Here is a 21626-nt window from a genome sequence, read left to right on the forward strand (position 1 = left end):
GAGGATGAAACTGAAATCTATTCTGTCATCCTCATTAATATTCCATTTTCATCTTGATTCATAACTGATTACTTAATACAAGAGATGTCACTCTAACTGCAGATAATATTTACAGGGACATGCTGACATTCTTAATGGGTTTAAGTCATCATTTTTAAAAAAATATGATTTATACCACAATTTTCTTTCAGGCTCATAAGAAAAACATCTCTCCTGAAATCACCAAAGTTATTTTACTCTATCTTATTAAGTTAAATAAACAAAGTAACATACATGTTACCCCAAATAGTTGAATTCTAGGTGTAAAATGGGATTCTTAATACTATGTGCAAGAACCCCATTTTTCTCGTGAATGAGATAATCTTAAGTTAACACCTGTAATTCTCATTAAATAAATAAACTATCATTAAAATTTCCTGGAGGGCTGGGGATGTGGCTCAAGTGGTAGTGCACTTGCCTAGCATGCGTGAGGCACTGGGTTCGATTCTCAGCACCACATAAATGTAAAATAAAGATATTGTGTCCACCTAAAAAAATATTTTAAAAAAAATTTCCTGTTTTTGTTTTTGTGAGTAGCAAACAAAGGCCACAGAAGGTAAATGTACCTGATGCAATCCTTCATTCCCACAGGTGGTCCTCATTTCTTCCAGTTCTCTGTTCAGTTCTTCGGGCTCATGTTCAGGTTTCCCAACTAATTCATTTTCTATCAACTCTAGGTGAGTCTCACTATAGTGTGCGCCTTGTTCAGAATAAGAATCAACGACACCAAATTCTTCTTCGTAAATCAATCCAATATTTTTAATAATTCAGTACTAGCAACATTCCTGAGAGAGGAATTCGAATATTGAATTCCATAACAAAATCCACTTTAAAACATCACTCTTCACTTTGAAGTTCACTTCTATGGGAATCTGGTTTGCTATTAATGTGATATTACCCCTAAACAGCATATCTGCAAATTTTGTTCCAATTCCATGCTATAATAAAAATGAGGTAACTTTGTTTTGTTAAGCAGTAAAGAAGATCTAGTAACTTTTAGAAATCACATACAGAAAGAATTACATACAGGAGAAAGCTTGGTTAGTAAGTCAAATGATTTTAAATAATAAAAAATATTAGTATCATGAGTAGTTTTATATACTGTACCATTAATAAATTGGTAGGCTTTCCTGTTTTCACCACATTACAGCAATCATTTACCTGTATAAAAATAATTTCCTGATATATTATGAGAGACCAAATTTTATTTACCTAACAATAATATTTCTACTAACTGTGTATCTTTTACATCTAGGGAAAATGCCTTAATAGCAAAACAAATATGGTAATTATATTTAACTGAAGTATCTAAGAGGCATATCAAATGTCAATCATTCCTCAAACATCTAAGTTCTTACAATGCAAAAGACACTTTCATTTAAGTTAACTGAAGTTCTAAGTGCAGTTCCTATTTAGTCTTCAGAAAGATAACTAAAAGCTTCAAGTTACTAGATCTTCTTTTACAAAATGCTTCCTTAAAATTAGCTAAAAATATTTTTTAAATTAAGCCTTATTTATTTTCAAATAAAACCATTTACTGGTATAAATTTAATTAAAGGCTAGTAAGCAAGCAAAGGGAAATAAAGAGGTAAAGAACACTCCCCTAAGAACTTTCCTCTGGGGATAGTACTACTGCTAGTCATGCCAATCCAGACTGATGTGGGGGCTTTCTTTAACATATCACCACTTGTCTGTAGAACAGATATTTTGTAGTAAGAGAAAGGAGGATGATAGAATATGTACATAGGGTTTAAGGAGTGGGAAATTAATTTCTTATCAATTAATCATTTAATTGCCTTTTTACCACTAAGAGTACAAAACCCAACTTCATTCCTGCCCACATTCCTGCCTATATCTTAAGCCTTCACAATTCTATGTTAATAGAACCCAGGAGAATGAAATTGTTAACATTGAAATATGTAGGACAGACAAGTCAGAATGTCTAGTCAGAATGTTAGGATTAAGTCTGTATGAGGCACGACACATTAAAAAGTAAAAATCCTAGGACTGAAGATGTAGCCCAGTTGTAGAGCATCTGCCTAGCATGTGCAAGGCCCAATACCCACAACTGCCAAATTAAAAAAAAAAAGGGTCGGGGGAGAGGGTCCTAACTAAGAGACTTTTAAAAAATCAGTTTGATTGCTCTACTTTATTTCTAAGAATAATCTCTGAGAAATAAAGCTAAATGGAAGGCAAAAAAACAACTTTTGTTAACACATTATTGTAATTGGTGAAAAACCACAAGAATGTAGGAATGCTAATTCTAGATATAAAGTCACTTGTGATAATTTTCAAATTATAATACTTCTAAATTTCAATTACTTTTTCATGACTCAGAAATGACACATTCTGATTGTAGTACACACTAAAATTTCTATTTTGAAGTAACAGTGTAATAAAATGAATATTTGTAAATATCATCAAAGATCATGTCAAATATCATGTTATCAGTATTACATAAATTATTTATCCAGTATAATAGTTATATCTAATACCTCTATAGCAAATATTCAGTTTGTTCTCCTCTAACTCAGTTTAAACATATTTATAATGCCCCACAATGAGTTGGTTAGGATCTATCTCTAAGTACTTTCTGGCCATCATGTTGCCGATTGTAGAGTTGTCTTGCAGTGCCTGGACTGTTATGATCTGCTCTGAGTTCGCTGTTCAGCCCTGAGTGCTAGTCACAATGCAGCAGGTTGAAGACAGCCTACTGGAGGATTGTCAAAACCTTCATAACTAAGATTCTCAACTTCTTATCTAAGATTTTTTTCATAAGTTTGCAGAAGAGTTCTCAAACTTCACCTCACTCTCCTCCATTTCATTCTTCTCATCCTCATCTTTAGTTAGTTGCAGGCCTTCCCACCAAATTCCCCAAGCTACAGCATACAATACTCATCAATATACAACCTGAAAGCCCTGTTTCTCCACTCCACAAAAGCAGAGTTGCTGTCTGATCTTTGCTCTCATCAGTGATGAGACCTGAGTCTCCTTCAGGCAACAGACATTTTTGACAGAAAAGTGATCTCACCTCCAGACTGGGAGGTATGATAGTCAAGCAGCTCAGAAAGGCATCAGTAGTTATTGGGAGTCCTCAGAGCTTCCAGGTTTTAGAGATTTATTTAAGAGAATGCCTCTGACTTTTTTCCCCTGTAGTTTTCTTTATTTTGTGCCAGCTCAGAAAAAAACTCAAGGCAAATTTTAAAAATGTCTTTGTGAATGACTTTCAAGATTTTGCTCTGCTGGAGCATTTTCTTGGCAGATGTTCAGAGGCAGGTCCTCAGAGAACCACAGCATGGATAAAGTTGAGATAATTCTGGTTTGCAAGTACAAGGTTAGCCTGAGCAACTTAGCAAGTCAGTTTCAAATAAAAACAGCTGGGAATGTAGCTCAGTGGTAGAGTGCCCCTGGGTTCAATCCCCAGTAACAAACACACACCCACACTCAAACAACAAAAATAAAAACTGTAATATGTTAATTTAAGAACATAGTTTTTCGAGCTGGGATTGTGGCTCAGCGGTAGAGTGCTTGCCTAGCATGGGTAGGACCTGGGTTTGATTTTCAGCACCACATTAAAAAATAATAATAAAATAAAGGCATCATGTTGTGTCCATCTACAAAAAAAAATCATATTCATTCTCTCTCTCTCTCTCTCTCTCTCTCTCTCTCTCTCTCTCTCTCTCTTAAAAAAAAGGACATAGTTTTTCTATTAGAAGCCTACAATAAATTCAGACTTATGAAATATACTAAGTTGCTTAAACATTCAGAGTAAAGAATAATTTTCCATGTACTCTAAATCTGGGAGCAAAGAAATGACAATCATATCTAAAAAGAATAAGATAACAAAGTGATACTTATTGCAAACATATAAAGAAGGCAGGTATTTCTTAAGAGACCAATGCCTATTTTATGGTTTATCACCTAAAATAAAAATCATCATTGTCAGGCATGGTGATGCACAGCGTTAATCCCATCTTCTCAGGAAGCTGAGACAGGAGGATCACAAGTACAAAGACAGCCTGGGCAACTTAGTGAGAATCTATCTTAAAATAAAACTTAAAAATGGCTGGGAATGTAGCTTGGTGACAAAGTGCTTTCCTAGCATGTACAAGGCCCTGAGTTCAATGCCCAGTAACACACATGCACACACACACACACACGCACAACACTACAGCAACATTAATTCCAATAAACATTTATATATATAAATGTATGTGTGTGTGTACATATATATATACACACACACACACACTAGTATTCAAACATTTGTAAAAAGCATTACTATAAAAATCATACAAATTATAAAATTTTTACTGTGCTAAATGGCTATCTTAAAATGGTCATGGATCCTAGAAATGCAGACTCACTTTCCTAAAAACCAAATTAGGGCTGCTATATAATTAAGGATTAAGCAATTCAAACAGTTAAGACTTTAGCTAACCACTGAAAAAAGATACAGCAGTAAAATATAATTTTCAGTTTTTCAATCTATTTATATTATATTATGTTACCTTAAATTATATTAAATATATACAGAAGCATATAAATTTATAAGAAATAAAGTACAAACAATCAATAATTTCAAAAAAATATCAATTCTATTTATGACATTTTTAATTGGGATATGTTAGTCTTACCTCCGAAGTGCAATCATCTTCTGTGGTTGAAATCTCACTTTCTGGCTACAACAAAAGTAAAACATGATTACAATTATGACATTTTTCCCCTGCTAAATATCATACTTTACAAAAAAAAAAATTCTGCTTTACTAAGACATTGCAGTTAGTAACAATGATAGAAAATTCACAAAAATACTATTAAAAAACTAGTAAAAATTATCCAAATCTTTAAAAATTTCATTTCATTATGAATTATAATGACTTATAATAATCCATATAAAATTTATCACAAGGCATTGTTATAAATACAAAAGTAGCAAGAACTTTTACATATATAGTAGATGTCATCTGTAAGCCAAAAGCATCAAAGACACCATTCCTCTAATTCATGTAACTCTTTTAAATAAAAGTAAATCCTTAACATGCCATCAGAAAAGTTCAAGTTCTTTAAAAGAATCATCAGTTCTTGATGCTAAAAAGTCAATGACTTTGTCAAGCTTCCCTCAGGTGGATGTTAATGACTTTTTACTGCCACTACTTTCTAGTTAGAGGTAGAATGTTTTAAAATCTGGATGAATACTTACATCAACACAAAAGACCTGCTCATGCTTAAGCATTTCTTCATTGTTTAGAGTTCTCATTATTGTGGATTCAGGCATCACGGCTGATCCAACACCCTGAGAACTATTTATGAACATCTCCTCACTCTTTGATTGATCAATATTCAAGCCATGAACATCATTTTTACTGCTTGAGGTTTTCTTCTTTTTTGGCTTCTTATGAGGGTTTTGTCCATCCAATCGAGCTCTTCTTTGTCGAAACTGGGCAAGCTACAGGAAAAAAAATATCATTAACATCAATGATAATTTTTCTTTGGGATCACTTTCTTTAAAAAATTAAACTATCACCAAAGTAAAACGATGATAATAATATAGATGACTTCACAGTTTCAGAATAACTATTGGATTGAATATTCGGGTTGTAAAGGTTGTAAAACTAGGTACTTGTGAATGAACTTATTAAATATTGAGGGGTAAGAAATGAACATGTCAAGTCTAAAGAAGAGGAAATTAGCTGAGTTAGGGGAATAACTCTTCTATAACTAGAATAGGGGAATAGAGGATTCACAGTATAATCTCTAGATTTAAGATTATATGAAAATACACACAAAAACAAGGAGCTCCAAACACACTTGTTCTGTTCTACTACTTTATACAAAAGATATTGTCTATAATTATCTTTTATACAAAAAAGATAATTAGCCTATTAGCTATACAAATGCTCACTGCAACCATATTTATAGTGGGAAAAACTTACAAGTAACTTAAAATTTTAAACAGCAGTGTTTTCTACCTTTTATCATTTGTCTGTCATCATCAGAATTTGTACCAAACCCTAGTCAATGATACGTTATCATTTACTTAACATATTTTAAACAGTGTATTTTCTTTAAATTTATTTTAAAAGGAGATGTAATCTCTGGCATTATTTGAAAGTTAATATCACTTGTTATTTCTTTTAAGAGATAAGTTGAAAATAAAAGAAATGATAAATCTATTACTGAAATTTTAGTAAGAGGTTGCTGAAGGCTATGAAAAAAATGGACAAAATAAAAGACTGTTAAAGAGAGAGAAGCATCAAACAGATTTTCATTATCATAAGTAGAAAGAAAACTGAAAAAGGTAAAAACTTTCTTACTATACTATCCAAAGTTTTTTAAGCCCTAAAATATTTTCTTACCACCTAAAATCAGAAGTACACATTATATACCAGGTAACACTAGAACTAATTATGGTGAACTTATATTAAAAATGCCAATGCAAGCCATTGCTATTAAAGACTTTGTGATATAATAGCAGGTATAAAGTAGTATTGTAGCATATCTATTTCTTTTCATGAAAGGAAAATTACACTTCATTTTTTAAAAGATAAGGCAAGTCTCAGGCTCATAGCTTTCAATGATTATATCCAGTATGAATTTAAACATCATTATATTCATAGACATAGGTAAATTCTGGAAAACTACAACCTTAACAACTTTTGTTTACATTTGGAGTTCAGATTACAGGTATTTTTCCTATTGCTCACTTACATTTTGTTTATTTATTCTTAAGAATTTTTTTGATGGACACAATACCTTTATTTTATTTATTTTTATGTAGTACTGAGGATCAAACCCACAGCCTTGTATATGCTAGGCAAAGGATATATTGCTGAGCTATTACTGTATTTTTTTTAAATACAGTAAATTTTTTGATTTTTATATAAAGCAACTACTGACAAAGACTTAAAGTTAATTTGAGCTCCTGAATCACTCTTAAGAGGAGAAAAAAGAAGACCACATGTAAGTTCCTTTCTGCCTTAAAAAGAGGAAATATATGCCTAGAATTACCCAAACTATTAACCAGACCACTTACAAAGACAGCAAATAAATTTTTTATTATCTAAAGTACTAAAGCAATCTTGCTAATGTTACTATCAAATATGTGGCAAATACATTATTTATAAATAACATTTTATACTTAAATTATCTGCTGTAGATGAAGAAAAGCATATAAACAAGTTTTATTCCCTTAATAAAGATATTTAATTCATAAGTCAGAAATAGCTCATGATTATACTTACAGAGTATAAAAATATATCACATTTAACATTTTTCCCAGTTATTTAGTAACTACGCAGTGTGTTGAGGAACAGGTGCACGACCAGTTGCCTCTATTTTCACATTATTAAGCTGCTGGAATGTACTTGAACTACTTAGAGCATAGCAGATCATTCTTAAAAATAAACTAACTAGAATATTGGCAAATACTTTATCTATAAATAGAATCAGAAATCCAGGAGCATTATTTAAAAGCATCCCTTAGAGAGAATGCAATGCCAAAAAATAAATACTAATAATGACATTTATAATATTTATACTCAATTTCAGAAACTTCTTGAAAAATCACGTTTCTGCATCAGAATATATTTAGTCAGCAAAATTTATCAAGGCAAAGATGAAGATTTTGCTTAAAATTCCAAGTGTTAGATTATATCAATAATTTATATCTAATATTTATTCAAATGCCAAATATATAACAAAGGAAAAAAATATTATCTTTGCATTATAGAAAGAATGACTTAGATCTGGGGATGTGGCTCAGTGGTAGAGTGCTTGCCTAGCAAGCACACAGGGCCCAGGTTCAACCATCAGCACAAAATGAAAGATAGATAAATAAAGAATGGAAAGTTTGATTTAAACAACAACAAAATAACAACAACAACAAAAAAAAAAACTCCAAAATACGAATATCTGTTACTAAATGCAAAAAGAAGCACACAGATATGGAATAAAAAGTAGAAATAGTTCCATTATAGTATTTAGAATGAATCACTTCTACAAACATAATTAAAGATACTGTTCTAGGCCTATACTACTCATTATGTGAGTCATATTATTTTTTCAGAAAAATTAACCAGAAGGTAAACCCCATGAGGGCAAGGACTTTTTTCCTCCCTACTTCTATATATTAAAAGCCTAGAGCAATATTAAATAAATATATGTTGAATTTTTTATCTATTTTTTAAAAAGATGTTAGAGTCTGTAAACAAGTCTGGATGGGTGCCTGGCATTTTGCCAGAGGAAGTGGTTTGTGAAATAACGCCAGTGAGCCATTAAGTGTGGAGATTCCTGATTGGTTGACTGCCGTATCTAGTTTATGTTAATTAGATAAGCTGTGTGGAATGTATAAATACCGCTCCTGTCCTACAATAAACGGCTCCCATTCCTGCTGTATCAACGTACACAAGTTGTTTGTCATCCCCCAGCTAGTTTGCTGTAGCCAGACTGCGGCAAAAAGAAAGAGAGAGAGAGAGAAAGAGAGAGAGAGAGACAGAGAATTTTAATATTTATTTTTAGTTATCAGCAGACACAACATCTTTGTTTGTATGTGGTGTTGAGGATTGAACAAGGGCCGCGTGCATGCCAGGCGAGTGTGCTACCACTTGAGCCACATCCCCAGCCCCTATGTTGAATTTTTTAAAAGGATAATTTATCTTTTATTGAAAAGTCACCACACTAAGCAAGATCATATAAAAGGCATACCTAATTCTACTTTATTAAAATGTTCCATGGTTTCAAAATTAAAATGAATAATTTTCAAATTACTTGAATCACTCTTAAGAAGTGAAAGATAAAAGAATGAGACTAAGTGAATTTCTTTGTTCCTTAAAAAAAGGAAATATATGATTGGAATTACTGTAACTATTAAATAGACCAACTACAAAAATAGGTAATAAATAAATAAGAACATAAAAACAATCCTTCTCACTATAACCTCCCTCCTCCACCAAGAAAACCAAAACAGAACAAAAAGTTTCTCATAAAAAATAATATCCATAATAGTTTTCTGGTAAAACTACTGTTTTATAAAAATGTGAAAGGGATAAGATTGTATCATGTATTCAATTATTTATAGCTATTTAGTTTTATTTTAAATTTGAAAAATGGTAAGCTAGCAGATAAGCAAAAAAATCTGAATCAATTAGATAACCATCTGATACTGAAATCATGCACTTTAAATTACTGAGAAAACATTTATTCTAAAACATGCTGAAAATTCAGACTACAGCCATCTGTGTTTGTCATTTGGAAGCCAATTATAAAAGTGTTAACATGTGTAGTCACAGAAATAGTTGCAAGATGTACTGGAAAGATATTATGTTCACATATTTATCTTTCAAAAGTAGACCAGATCACAAGTAAAATGTCTTATCTTGACCAGAATATGAATAAACAACTGAATATAAATATATTGAGCTCCTTAAATTCAATATTTATAATTTTATAAATGATCATTCTCAATAAAACAATACATTTTCAAAATGTTACATATAAAAACATGCCAAGTTTTTATAATGTTCCTTCAAAAATAAATGACTAATTGAAGTCTGTTTAGGTTTTTGTGTGTACATTGACTATTTACTACATGCCAGGCACTGTGCTAGACATCAGTGAAACACATGGCCCCAAAAGTAGAACTTCACAGTATAATGCCAAACTCTATTATTAAATGGAGTGAGAAATAAGGATTACAGCAATTTCTTAAGCCTGGCAATCATTCATATATACATATATGGACAGCAAGAAGAGAGAGAAGAGGTGTATTGTGTTATAGGAAACTGTATTGTCCTGATTTTCTTTAAAAAGGACTTCCGAAAGAGATGTGTTGTAGTTTTATGCCTGGAAAGCATAAAAATTAGATTTATGTCCGGTTGTAAGTATATAGTTCAGTTATTTAACAAATACTTATTGACTGCCTATCATGAGCTATGACAGGGCATGTAGTGATAAATAACACATATGAACTCTCATGAATTGCAATCTAGTAAGAAAGATAATATTAAACAAAAAAGAAATATGTACATTCAAGTTATAAAAAGTGCTTTGAAGAGAAAGTATATGCATTAAAGACAGCATACAATGGAAATTCAATTTGTGGGACTGTGGGGAGAGGTCAGAAAATATCTTACTGAGACAAAAATGTAGAAGCTGATATATAAAAATCAATTTGTTAGGGGTTGGGGTTGTGGTTCAGCGGTAGAGCACTCGCCTAGCACATGCGAGGCCCTCAACACCCATAAAAGTAAATAAACAAAATAAATGTATTGTGTAGAAATAAAAAAATATTTTAAAAAATCATTGTTACCTGATCAATATTATAAGCAGTGGCAAAACAAAACAGAACTAGAGTATCTGACTCCAAATCCAACCTTTCATTATACTAATTTGCTTTCTATGTATTTTTACGTCCTTTTTCATTGTATTTCACAATCCTAGAACATTAATTTTAAAGCATGAACAAATGAAATTGCCAAACTGACAAGTGTTTTTTGATGAGAGGAAAAACAAACGTGAAAATGCACATACCTCAAAGAGAATGTTACAAAAATATGTAATCTGGTAATCTCTATAGTATTTAAAAATAACTATAAAAAGTGATTTTTATGTTTTTCCTGTAGAAAATGGAAGAAATCCCAAATAATTCTAATTATGGTGATTATTTGTTCTTTGCAGGGCTGTCATTAAGCCTTTTTAATATTTCTTTATGGATGATAAACAAGAAGCTATATAAACTATCACAGAAAAACTTTGGTGGCCTAACCATGGAAACAAAAAGATTATAACGAATAACCTAAAAACCAGCTGAAGAAGGGCAAATGAGAGCAAAGATAAAAGCAACATATTAGGATGCTCTGAATCATATTTTCCAAAATAACAAAAAGGTACAAACCAGGCCTAGGAGAATGCCTGTAGTCCCAGCTATTTGAGAGGATGAGGCAGAAGGACCTCTTGAATGTAAGAGTTTGTGGTCAGCCTCAGAATTAGCAAGACACACCCCCCGTTCAAAAAAACAAAACAAAACAAAAACCTGTAAGAAAAAAATAGTGCTAAATAAAACTAAGGAAATCAAGAATGGAAAAGACCATAAGACTTTAAATCATTGAGCAACCAAACCTATTTATAGCCTATAATCTCATTCAATTCGATCACCTTCATGTTTAAAAAGAAAACAGATTCTTTAGCTTAAGGAATCATCTTAATTTTGTGTACTTCATGGCCTGGGTATACAGACAACCCAAATATTTCTTGAATTTCAAAACAATATGGACTACATATAATATAGTGCTGAGCTGTCATATAGTACTAGCTATGTGACAGTGGACAAGCCACTTTACATCAGGAGAATTCAGTTTCTTCAACTGTATAATGAAGAGATGCATTAGAAGAATCATTTAAAATTTCCTCCAGGTCTTGAGGTTTTTTGAGAAAATTTTTCAATTATTTCCTTTCCTTTCTCCTTTCTTTACCTGCAATTCTAAGGAAACCAGCATTTTACTTATGAAAATTTGTAAACTGTTGCTTGAAAATACAAGTCAACAAAAAGTATATAGCTATTACTAAATAATTCCAACTGAAAAATGGTATAGGATACAGAGAAAGTGGAATGATTCAGTGTTCAGAACGAATAACATCTAAGTACATAAAATTACCAAAACATTATTTTATTCTCATGTTATTAAGTATCATTCAGAACAAATTACTAGAAAGTTCCATAAAGGAGGGGATTTTTAATAAAAATCAATCATTATACACTCCAGGTCTAGAACAGTGACTGCATATAAGCTCTGAATAATTGCTAAATTTTTAAAAACTAATTTTTTGTGAAAGAGGCACCTCTAGGCATTAATTATAGGCATTATTTCTCAGAACTTCAGAACTCCTACATAGTTTCTTTAACCAAAAACAAACAAACAAAAAAAAAAAACCCTAAGATGATATATTCAGGTCCATGGCTACACATGGGTATAATTACTTAATGCAATGTAATGTTATGCAGATGTCAAAAAATATTTTCAAAAAATTCTAATGTGGGAAAATGTTCTCAGTATAAAGCTGGGTAAAATAAGAGCACAAAACTGCATAAAATGAATCAAGTGGAGTTTTTAAATATATATGTACATATTAACAAACTATTAAAAATTAAAACAAATTATTAAAAATAATTACTTGTAGATTATGAGACTACAGGTAATTTTTTTCTTCTTTGAAAGATCTTTACTGCCTTCTACCCCTACATATCTTTAAGGAATATTCACTGATAATATTATCATGGCTCCATATGTTACTATAACTATTTTTTATGGTGCCTATGTTTTCCATTTACATCTGTTTATTTTATACATATAGATGCATGTAAGTATATATGCATGCACAGAGAGATCTCTGTATCTAATATGCACATATAAACATATACAACAAAAAACTTAGGTCATGAAACAATCTTTTTTGTTTCTTCCATGAATCAATACAATGATATTAGCACTAGAATACCAAGACAGAGTGAGGAACAAAGTGATAAATGCTAAAGCAGTGGCTACAGTTTCATATTGGAGTCTCATTTCATTTTACTATCACATTGGTTCCTATGTTTATGATGAAAACCAAGAGTGTTTTCTTTTTAGCCTGAAGTCAACTGAATCCTGTACTCCTGGCTCTAGAGCAATCCAAATCAATGTGAGAGTTTCATTTCAGATGCTTGATAGAAAATGTCTAGCAAGAATATCATTTACAATTGCTGCTTGGGATAGTGTACTCAGTCTTTGTATGCTTATGTCTCAGGCTGTCTTCTCCTGCCACTGCCATTCCACCAACAATAATAAGTATTTTCTTAAAGAATAATAAAACTATATACCTACTAAAAATCACATCCAAATGAATAATAAAATAACCTGCATGACAGTGAAATGAGGCAGAGGTAGGTGGTATCAGATACCACCTACTGTCACTGTCATGCAGGTTATTTTATTATTTATTAATTTTTAAGTCTAGGTTATAAGTGATTCCTTCTGGTAAGCATATAGTTTTGGCAGGAAATATCAACTCAAAAATACAAGAACTGGGCTGGGGTTGGCTCAGTGGTAGAGCACTTGCCTTGCACGTGTGAGGCACTGGGTTTAATCCTCAGCACCACAGGAAATAAATAAAGATATTATGTTCATCTACAACTAAAAAAAATAGAAAAAAAATAAAGGAACTGCTACCTCTGTTCAGTTCAGTGATCCATGTTAATGGTCAATGGGTATCCAGTGTTCATCAATAGTTCCCAGGGATGTCTGTTTGATGATTTATATAATGAAACCATGTAGATAATATTAACAAATACAAGTTTTGCTTTTTTTCTTTTTTTTATTTTTTAGTTGTAGATAAACACAATTCCCATTTTATTAAGTTATTTTTATAAACCCAGTGCCTCATACCTGCTAGCCAATTGCTGTACTAATGAGCTACAACCCCAGCCTCACCAGGTTGCTTTTGATTTCACTCCCTCTTTCTACCTCATTTTCAAAGACACTCTCTAGTACTCAAGGACTAAGGGAACACAGGATTCATGATTTCTATCCAACTCTAAACCCTTGGCACTTGCAGACAAAACCTAACACAGTAGAAGTATTTGTAACAGTAACAAAACTGGAAATGACCTAAATGCTCACTGATGAGAATGGACACTGAGATAAATTTCTATAAGGGAATACTATCGCAGGAGTGAAAATGCTCTAATGATATTGAACAAAAGGAAAATCACTGAAGACTTCACATAATGACACCACTAAGTTCAAAAACAGAAAACTAAGTATAGTTTATGTACACATATGTGGCATAAAAAGCAAGGTGATGATAAATTCAGAACTATAGTTAGCTCAGGTGCTAGGGGTGGAATTAGATAAAGATTTTAATGCATTGATACATGAATGTTTTTAATCTAAGTGATAGGTGTAGAGGTCTTTTTTTCACTTGTTTTAATTATATATATATATATATATATATATATATATATATATATATATATATATATTTACCATGCATTCTTCTGTAGGTGAAATACTGAAGTACTTTTAAAGTATGTAGAACTTCCTTCTGAGGGAACTGGCCAGTACTTACAAGTTCTACCATCCATGACATCTGTTTTCACCCTCTTTTGATAAGAGGAGTGAATCAATTAGATTCTTCTCTTGAAAGTAGGGAACAAGGAAGTAGCAGAGCTGTCCAGAAAGGTTATAGAGAAGAGATATCTTGTATGAAAGATTCTAAAATTAGTGCATAATTTGATCCTCATGTAATTACAGCCACACCACTAAAATGACCTCTAAATTACAGTACACATGATCATCCTACAAGATAAATTGCAGCCCAAGACACTTTTCTCTATATCCAATACAGCCAGTTTTCCTTCTGGCATTAAATAATCCTTACAGAAGCACACCAAGTAAAGTACCTGGCTTATAAGAAATCATAATATATAATCACTCAAGTATTGCAAAATCATGCAAAGTGGCTCTATCAATGGGTTTAAAACTTTTCTGCTCTTTGAAAATCTTTTTAAAATAGTGAGACTTTCTGATTTTGGCATGGGGTGTGTTCTAAACAGTAAAAAGAACTTTTAAAAAGCTTACCAGGAGCTTCAAGTGTACAGCAAAATTTGGGAACCACCGGATAGTGGTTTATTTTATGAGATTTGCTTCCACTGTTTATATATTGGGTTTTTTTTTTTGCCTTTTAAAAAAATTTTTAAAAATGTATTTAATGGGAAACCATACCACTATATAGCATAGATTTGAAAATTCACCCTATAATTTTTGTTCATACACAAACTGATGTGTAAATAAAGGAAGTTAATATACAAAAATATGGAAATGAGATAAGAAATGGTGGCAAGAATGGCATCAATTTCCCATGGCTTTTCAGATTCTCTGAGGCCCTACTACACTTCTCCGTCCTTCCTCTGAAATCTCTGCATTTTTACAACAACCCTCTCTTACCTCATCTTAACTAATCTTAGTTTTTGTTTTGAAACAAAGAAGTCCTACCAGAATTAGACTGTTTATATTCAGCAATCTTAATCAAATCAATACTTCATTTAAAAGAAATAATAGTTTTATTGCTTCATTTGTACAACAGTAACACATACCTACCACCTGGTGGCAGCATACCTACCTAAAAATAATAAATTATTTGGAAAGAACCCTTTCAGAGGTTATGATATATCACACTTAAAAAAAAAAGTTTTCTGCTATATTTAGGTTAAAATTCATACTACTTTTAAGTGATACATACAGCCCCTCATTATCTGATCCCAGCATATTTCTCTACTCTAGTTTTCTGCTATATAGCTTTAATCTTCTAAATTCCAACATGACAATGATTTTAAGAATGGCTAATAATTCTTTAAGACTTTTTACAGCCTGACAAAATTCTAAAGTATTTTATACTAAAAGGCTAAATCTTCACATCAACACCAGTACCAACATTTACAGATGAGTTACTGAGCTACAGAGAGGTTAAGTATAACTTTATAAAGACATATAGCCACTAAATGACAAAGTCACACTTGATCCCAAACAATCTGGGTTAGCCACTATAGGTTATACTTTTCTCCACAAAATTTTTGAAAAATTCCACTCAGATGTGTCTCATAAGGAACTTCTAATACAAAATATCCCAAACTGATTTCCCAATCTTGCCTGAAGTCAACAACTGAAACTGTTCTTCTTTTTCTCTTAGTGATAACACCAACCTTCTATCCATGTTCTCTCCTTTACCAACCAATCACATTCTGATTTTATCCTCTCTATATTTCTTGATTATCCCCACACTTTCACTCCTATTTCACTGTCTCAATTGTAGTTCAACAGCCTCTAAATAGTTTTACCGTCAAGTCTATCCTCGATACAGCTGCAAAATGGATCAATCTGAAACTCAATCTTTTTAAGTATCAGTTAAAAATAATTTTTAAATGCAAAAATTTAAATGAATGAATGTATATGTAACCATATTACTCATTGTCCTAAAACCCATCAACATATCCCACAACCTTCAGAATAAAAATCTCCTTAACATGAAATTCAAGACCCTCAGGATAGAGCCCAGACCTACCTTCTTCAGCTTCATCTCTTGCCCTATCTTGCTTATACCTTTATACTCCAATAATACCAAGCTCTTGTACAACTTCCCCCAAGGAAGTCAAACTGTTCCACACCTCAGTGCTTTACTCTTCCTGTCTCATTTTCCTGAAGTTTCTACCCACACCTCTCTACTTTTTCACCAAGTTTTTCTCAAAACTTCAAGGCTTCATTCAGAGTTTATCCAAGCAAGAAGCCTTCTCTAACTGCCAAATGGAATCAGATATTCCTCCCTTGTGTTTTTTATAGAGCCAGAATAATATTACACTCCTAAATTTATAAATATCTGTTTTTGTTTCTGCCTACTACTAACTAAATGAAGCTTGTATTTAGCAGATTCCATGTCTTTCACATTCTACAGTCTAGCACAAGATATAACAAGCAATAAGTGCACAAATGTATTTATCAAATGAGTAAATAAGTGATTATCTGCACTTCACTTACTGTATTGTGGTTGACTTTCTACTCTATTAGAATGTGAAAATATTAGGCGCAGGCCTGTGGGTTTTTTTATCTCTGAATCTACACCGACTTGCATGGAGGTCAAATAAACATTAAATAGATTAATAAGACTGAAAATACCTGAGTAACAAAATGAAAGGAACATTTTAAGATCAAGACAGTGACAATGTACAGAATGTACTGTAGGGGTTGGGGTTGTGGCTCAATGGTGGAGCACTTGTCTAGCAAGATGTCCGGCTCTGGTTTCAATCCTCAGCACCATATAAAAATAAATAAATAAAATAAAGGTACTGTGTCCATTTACAACTAAAAAAATTTTAAATTATACTATACTGTATACATGAGAATTTTAAAATGATCATTTATTAAAAGGTCTTGAAAAAGGAAATTTAGAGAAATCTAGAGAGAAAGAAACAGAAGACCAATTACCAAGAAAAAGATTAAAAAGTTGTATGTCGTAAAACTATTATCAAATGTTAACACTTAAGTCTTATGAATAAATGAGATACTTGGAGAACCAAGTCTCTGAATAAATTTTGGGAAATGATCATTTTAGGTGGTTTCTGATACCAGCAATAAGAGACTTCTAATTAAGAAAATTCTGGATTACTCTTATTAAATTCCAACCTAGCTGGTAACACTACACTCATTAAGAACTTATTCTGTCATTCTGCCCATTCATTCAAGAAGCAAATGTCAGGGACTGCCCTGTGCATGAGCTAAGCCCCTCCAAAAGCCTTGAGAAAAGGGGATATTGGACTGGCAACATATGCCACACCATGTGTTATACCAAGCAAGTGGCCTTTACCCCCACTCATCAAGGAAGAGCCTCAGCTCTGGGCTTGAGCAGTACCCAACAGGATTGGGCAACCCCTGCTGAAACACTATCCCCTGCCTTATTGGGGTGGAACATTCTATCAAATGTCTTTTCCCTAATAAACAGATGGGTTCCAAGTGCACTCGCTCTCTTGCCCTCTTGCCTTCCAGCGTGGAAGAGGACCCTTGAGGTGGCAGAGCAGGCCCATTCTCCACCTGAGAAACTGGTGTCCATGGGTTGCATGATTCTTAGCTGTTTCCTTACTTTAACGTTGCAGCCAGCTCTTTTGACCAGCTCATCTTGCCAGCATGCACAGCTGGAGAGAAGCAAACACTTATTGAATACCTGCTATTTGAAAAGCACTATGCTAGGTTGCATTTAATTGATATTGAGAGTTTTCCTTATAAAATATTCTAGAAAATGAGTCAGTAGCATTTTAAATATTTTAACAAAATGTTGTGTGTGGGGGGGTAAGATCCAAAATCCAACCTTTCACTGTACTTATTACCCAGGAGCATCTGTCTCTCCTACTTTGGAAAGCAGAGACTGTTGCCATTTCTCTATTTCCACCTCTTGATCTAAGTTTGCTGATTATGTGTCTGTTCAAAGTTAACTATGTTTAGTAGAACTGCTTTATAAATTTTGTTTGGTGTTGGGGACTAAACCTAGGAACTTGTGCTCTACCATTGAGCTATATCCTAGCCCAAGAATAACTATATTTATAATAGTTTTTCAATCCCATTCGAAAAGCACATGTTTATACAAATGAAATAATGTACATACTTTGTTTAGTTTTGTTCTTGCAGTAGTGGAGATAAAGAACAGTAGTGCTCTACCTTTGAGCTATAATGTAAGCTCCCCCCTTTTTTTTCCCCTCAGACAGGATCTTGCCTCAGCCTCCTGAGTAGCTGGGATTACAGGTGTATACCACTGCAACATCTAAACTATTTCTGATAATGTTGTTTTCACTCTATTTACCATGTCCCTCTCAGCCTGGCACCTGCCAGGCAACGCGGAGTTCGAGGCGCCTGCACTCTGTGACGTGTCTTGACTCCCGCCTCACTCTGTGTTTACGTGGAGACGAAGATGGCGGTGGCGACCGCTGTACTCGTGTGGACGAGGAGGATTCGCCAGTGATTGCAGCGTCTGACTGGTTTTGTTCGGGTGGGGAGGCAGCTCCCAGCTGGGCCCTGTGGCCTGGGTCGCGGAGCTAGCCGTCCCACCTCGGTCTGAACCGATTTTTCCTTTCTACCCCCGACCCCCTCCGTGTTCTTTCCCTGCCTACCCCGCAGAAGCCATGGAGGACGAAGAAAGAAGGAGAAAGATAGAAGCTGGTAAAGCGAAGGTAGGAGAGCCGGGGACCGCAGGGCCAGAGGTGGGAGGCGGTGGCTGGGAAAGGGTGGGAGGAGGCCTGGGGAACGAGTTTGCGGCAGCCGAGTGCGCTGTCGGAGGGAGGTACTGCAGGGTCTGGGTTTCCTCCCCTCCCTCCTGTCCCTTTTCCTAGGACGTGTAAAGCCCGGGCGGCGCGCGGTGAGCTTCCCGAGCTCTGAGGGCGCACCCTGGAGTGCGTGAGCGGGGGTCTCAGCCCCCTCCTCTGCAGGCGGCTGGGGGCGGCGCGGTGGGGCCCGGGGCTCTGAGGGGCGGCACCGGGCGGGCTGCACTTGGCGCCAGGCTAGGGCCATCCCCACCCCCACAGCGGCTCTGTGCGCTCGCGATTTGGGGAGCAGTTGCATAGGGGAAGCTTTATTGTGGAGGTGTAGTTGGGGGCTACATCTTTTCTTGCACTTACCCACATAAATACTGGCAATGGCTGTCTTCCGGTTTGACTCATCTGAACTTAGCAATTGGAACATCTCTATAGAAAAAAATGAGCCAGTGAACACATGGTCTCTCCTTTCAGGTCCTCAAGAGATCTTGAGGAGGGGGACAGCCAAATACACACTAGCCACAAAAGGAAAACACATGCGCACACACAGGACACACATGGACACTGTATGACCGGTGCACTTTTATTTTCTAAGCCCCAGAAGTTACATCAGTAGGAAGTGACAGGGTAGGAAACTTCTCCCTGGACTGCCCTCTCTCTGGGGGGGTGACTGTAGTCCCTGGGGACCCTAAAGAACAGGGAGCAAAATGGTCAAGTAAGAAGCATCCTTAGAAATAATTTTGCCCAGCCTTCACACTGCAGATGAGAAACCCCCCTAGTATTCTAGTTGGCTTAGTGTTTTCTATAGAGGGAATTTTGGTCTTTAGGTTAGAGGTTTGCATCAGTTTTTTTTTTGTTTTTTGTTTTGTTTTGTTTTGTTTTTGTGGGACTGTATTACAGCTCAAGTCCTTTGCTCCTACTATACCAGTTTATTTGGTCATGGTTTAGTAGAGAAAGTGTTTTGGTTTTTAAGATTAGAGTGCAGGAAAAAGTTCTTCGGCTAAGAGTTAAAAAGCTAAATTTCTTTGAGACTGTGGGGATAGAGATAAAATACCAGAATTTCACAAGTTCAATCTTAAAGACAAGTGTGCTCGATATCACACAGGTCTGGTGTGACCCTGATCAGAGTTATTCTGATCTGAAGATTTTGGCGTTTAAGGCATTAAGATAATTGCCTGAGTTGTTCATGGAGTTTTTCATCAGTATGTCTGAAACCATTAAATACAATGACGATGATCATAAAACTCTGTTTCTGAAAACACTAAATGAACAACGCCTGGAAGGAGAATTTTGTGATATTGCTATTGTGGTTGAAGATGTGAAATTCAGAGCACACAGATGTGTTCTTGCCGCCTGCAGCACCTACTTTAAAAAGCTTTTCAAGAAGCTTGAGGTAGATAGCTCTTCAGTAATAGAGATAGATTTTCTTTGTTCTGATATATTTGAAGAGGTCCTGAACTACATGTACACAGCAAAGATCTCCATGAAAAAGGAAGATGTTAACCTAATGATGTCATCTGGTCAGATTCTTGGTATAACATTTTTGGATAAACTCTGTTCTCAGAAGCAAGATGTATCTAGTCCTGATGAAAATAATGGCCAATCAAAGAGTAAATATTGCCTCAAAATAAATCGCCCCATTGGAGATACTGCTGACGCTCAGGATGATGATGTGGAAGAAATAGGGGATCAGGATGACAGTCCTTCAGACGACACAGTAGAAGACACCCCCCCCCCCCAAGTCAAGAGGACGGCAAGTCACCTATGACTACACTCAGGGTTCAGGAAGCAATTTTGAAAGAGTTGGGGAGCAAGGAAGTTCGAAAAGTAAATTGCTATGGTCAGGAAGTAGAATCCATGGAGACCCCAGAGTCCAAAGATTTGGGGTCCCAGACCCCTCAAGCCTTAACATTTAATGATGGAATGAGTGAGGTAAAAGATGAAGAGACACCAGGCTGGACTGCTACCAGTGACATGAAGTTTGAGTACTTACTTTATGGTCACCATCGGGAGCAGATTGCCTGTCAAGCATGTGGTAAGACATTTTCTGATGAAGGCAGATTGAGGAAGCATGAGAAACTTCACACCGCAGACTGGCCATTTGTATGTGAAATGTGTACAAAAGGGTTCACCACCCAGGCCCACCTGAAGGAACACCTAAAAATCCACACAGGGTATAAGCCTTACAGTTGTGAGGTGTGTGGAAAATCATTCATTTGTGTCCCAGACTTAAAGAAGCATGAGAGAGTTCACAGTAATGAAAGACCATTCGCATGTCACATGTGTGACAAAGCCTTCAAACACAAGTCTCACCTTAAGGACCATGAAAGGAGGCACAGAGGTGAAAAGCCCTTTGTGTGTGGCTCCTGCACCAAGGCCTTTGCCAAAGCTTCGGATCTGAAGAGACATGAGAACAATATGCACAGCGAGAGAAAGCAGGTTACCCCCAGTGCCATCCAGAGCGAGACTGAACAGTTGCAGGCTGCGGCCATGGCTGCAGAAGCCGAGCAGCAGTTGGAGACAATAGCCTGTAGCTAGAGGTGGCAGGACCCGAGTGCTACGCCTGGGAAGCCGAGACTGGGACTACATGGATCGTGATCAGCGAACACCAGTTATTATGTTTTCATGGAAATGAATGGAGCAGTGTACTTGCTAGACATAAGGCAGTGTATTGGTTAGGTATTTTTAAAACTTTGTCAAGGAAATTACATTCCTAAGTTCTGACCAAACCATTTCAGTGTCCTCTCTAGTGTCTATTGTT

The 21626-nt window shown here is 34.9% G+C and overlaps 1 protein-coding gene and 1 pseudogene across 1 annotated transcript in view; one reads left to right on the forward strand and one right to left on the reverse strand.

The window, feature by feature from the left end:
* LOC143387780 (A-kinase anchor protein 9-like) overlaps positions 1-19121 on the reverse strand; it is a 54309-nt gene extending 35188 nt beyond the window's left edge. Inside the window, 6 exon segments of the mRNA XM_077108268.1 lie at positions 606-781; positions 1149-1200; positions 4677-4721; positions 5243-5488; positions 17704-17755; positions 18514-19121. Of these exon segments, the coding sequence (XP_076964383.1) occupies positions 606-781; positions 1149-1200; positions 4677-4721; positions 5243-5488; positions 17704-17755; positions 18514-19121 (1179 nt within the window).
* Positions 19122-19950: 829 nt separating this feature from the next.
* On the forward strand, positions 19951-21403 carry LOC143387230 (zinc finger and BTB domain-containing protein 14 pseudogene; annotated as a pseudogene).
* Positions 21404-21626: the final 223 nt, after the last annotated feature.

The sequence above is a fragment of the Callospermophilus lateralis genome, unplaced genomic scaffold (genome assembly GCF_048772815.1).
Source record: "Callospermophilus lateralis isolate mCalLat2 unplaced genomic scaffold, mCalLat2.hap1 Scaffold_314, whole genome shotgun sequence".
Lineage (NCBI taxonomy): Eukaryota > Metazoa > Chordata > Mammalia > Rodentia > Sciuridae > Callospermophilus > Callospermophilus lateralis.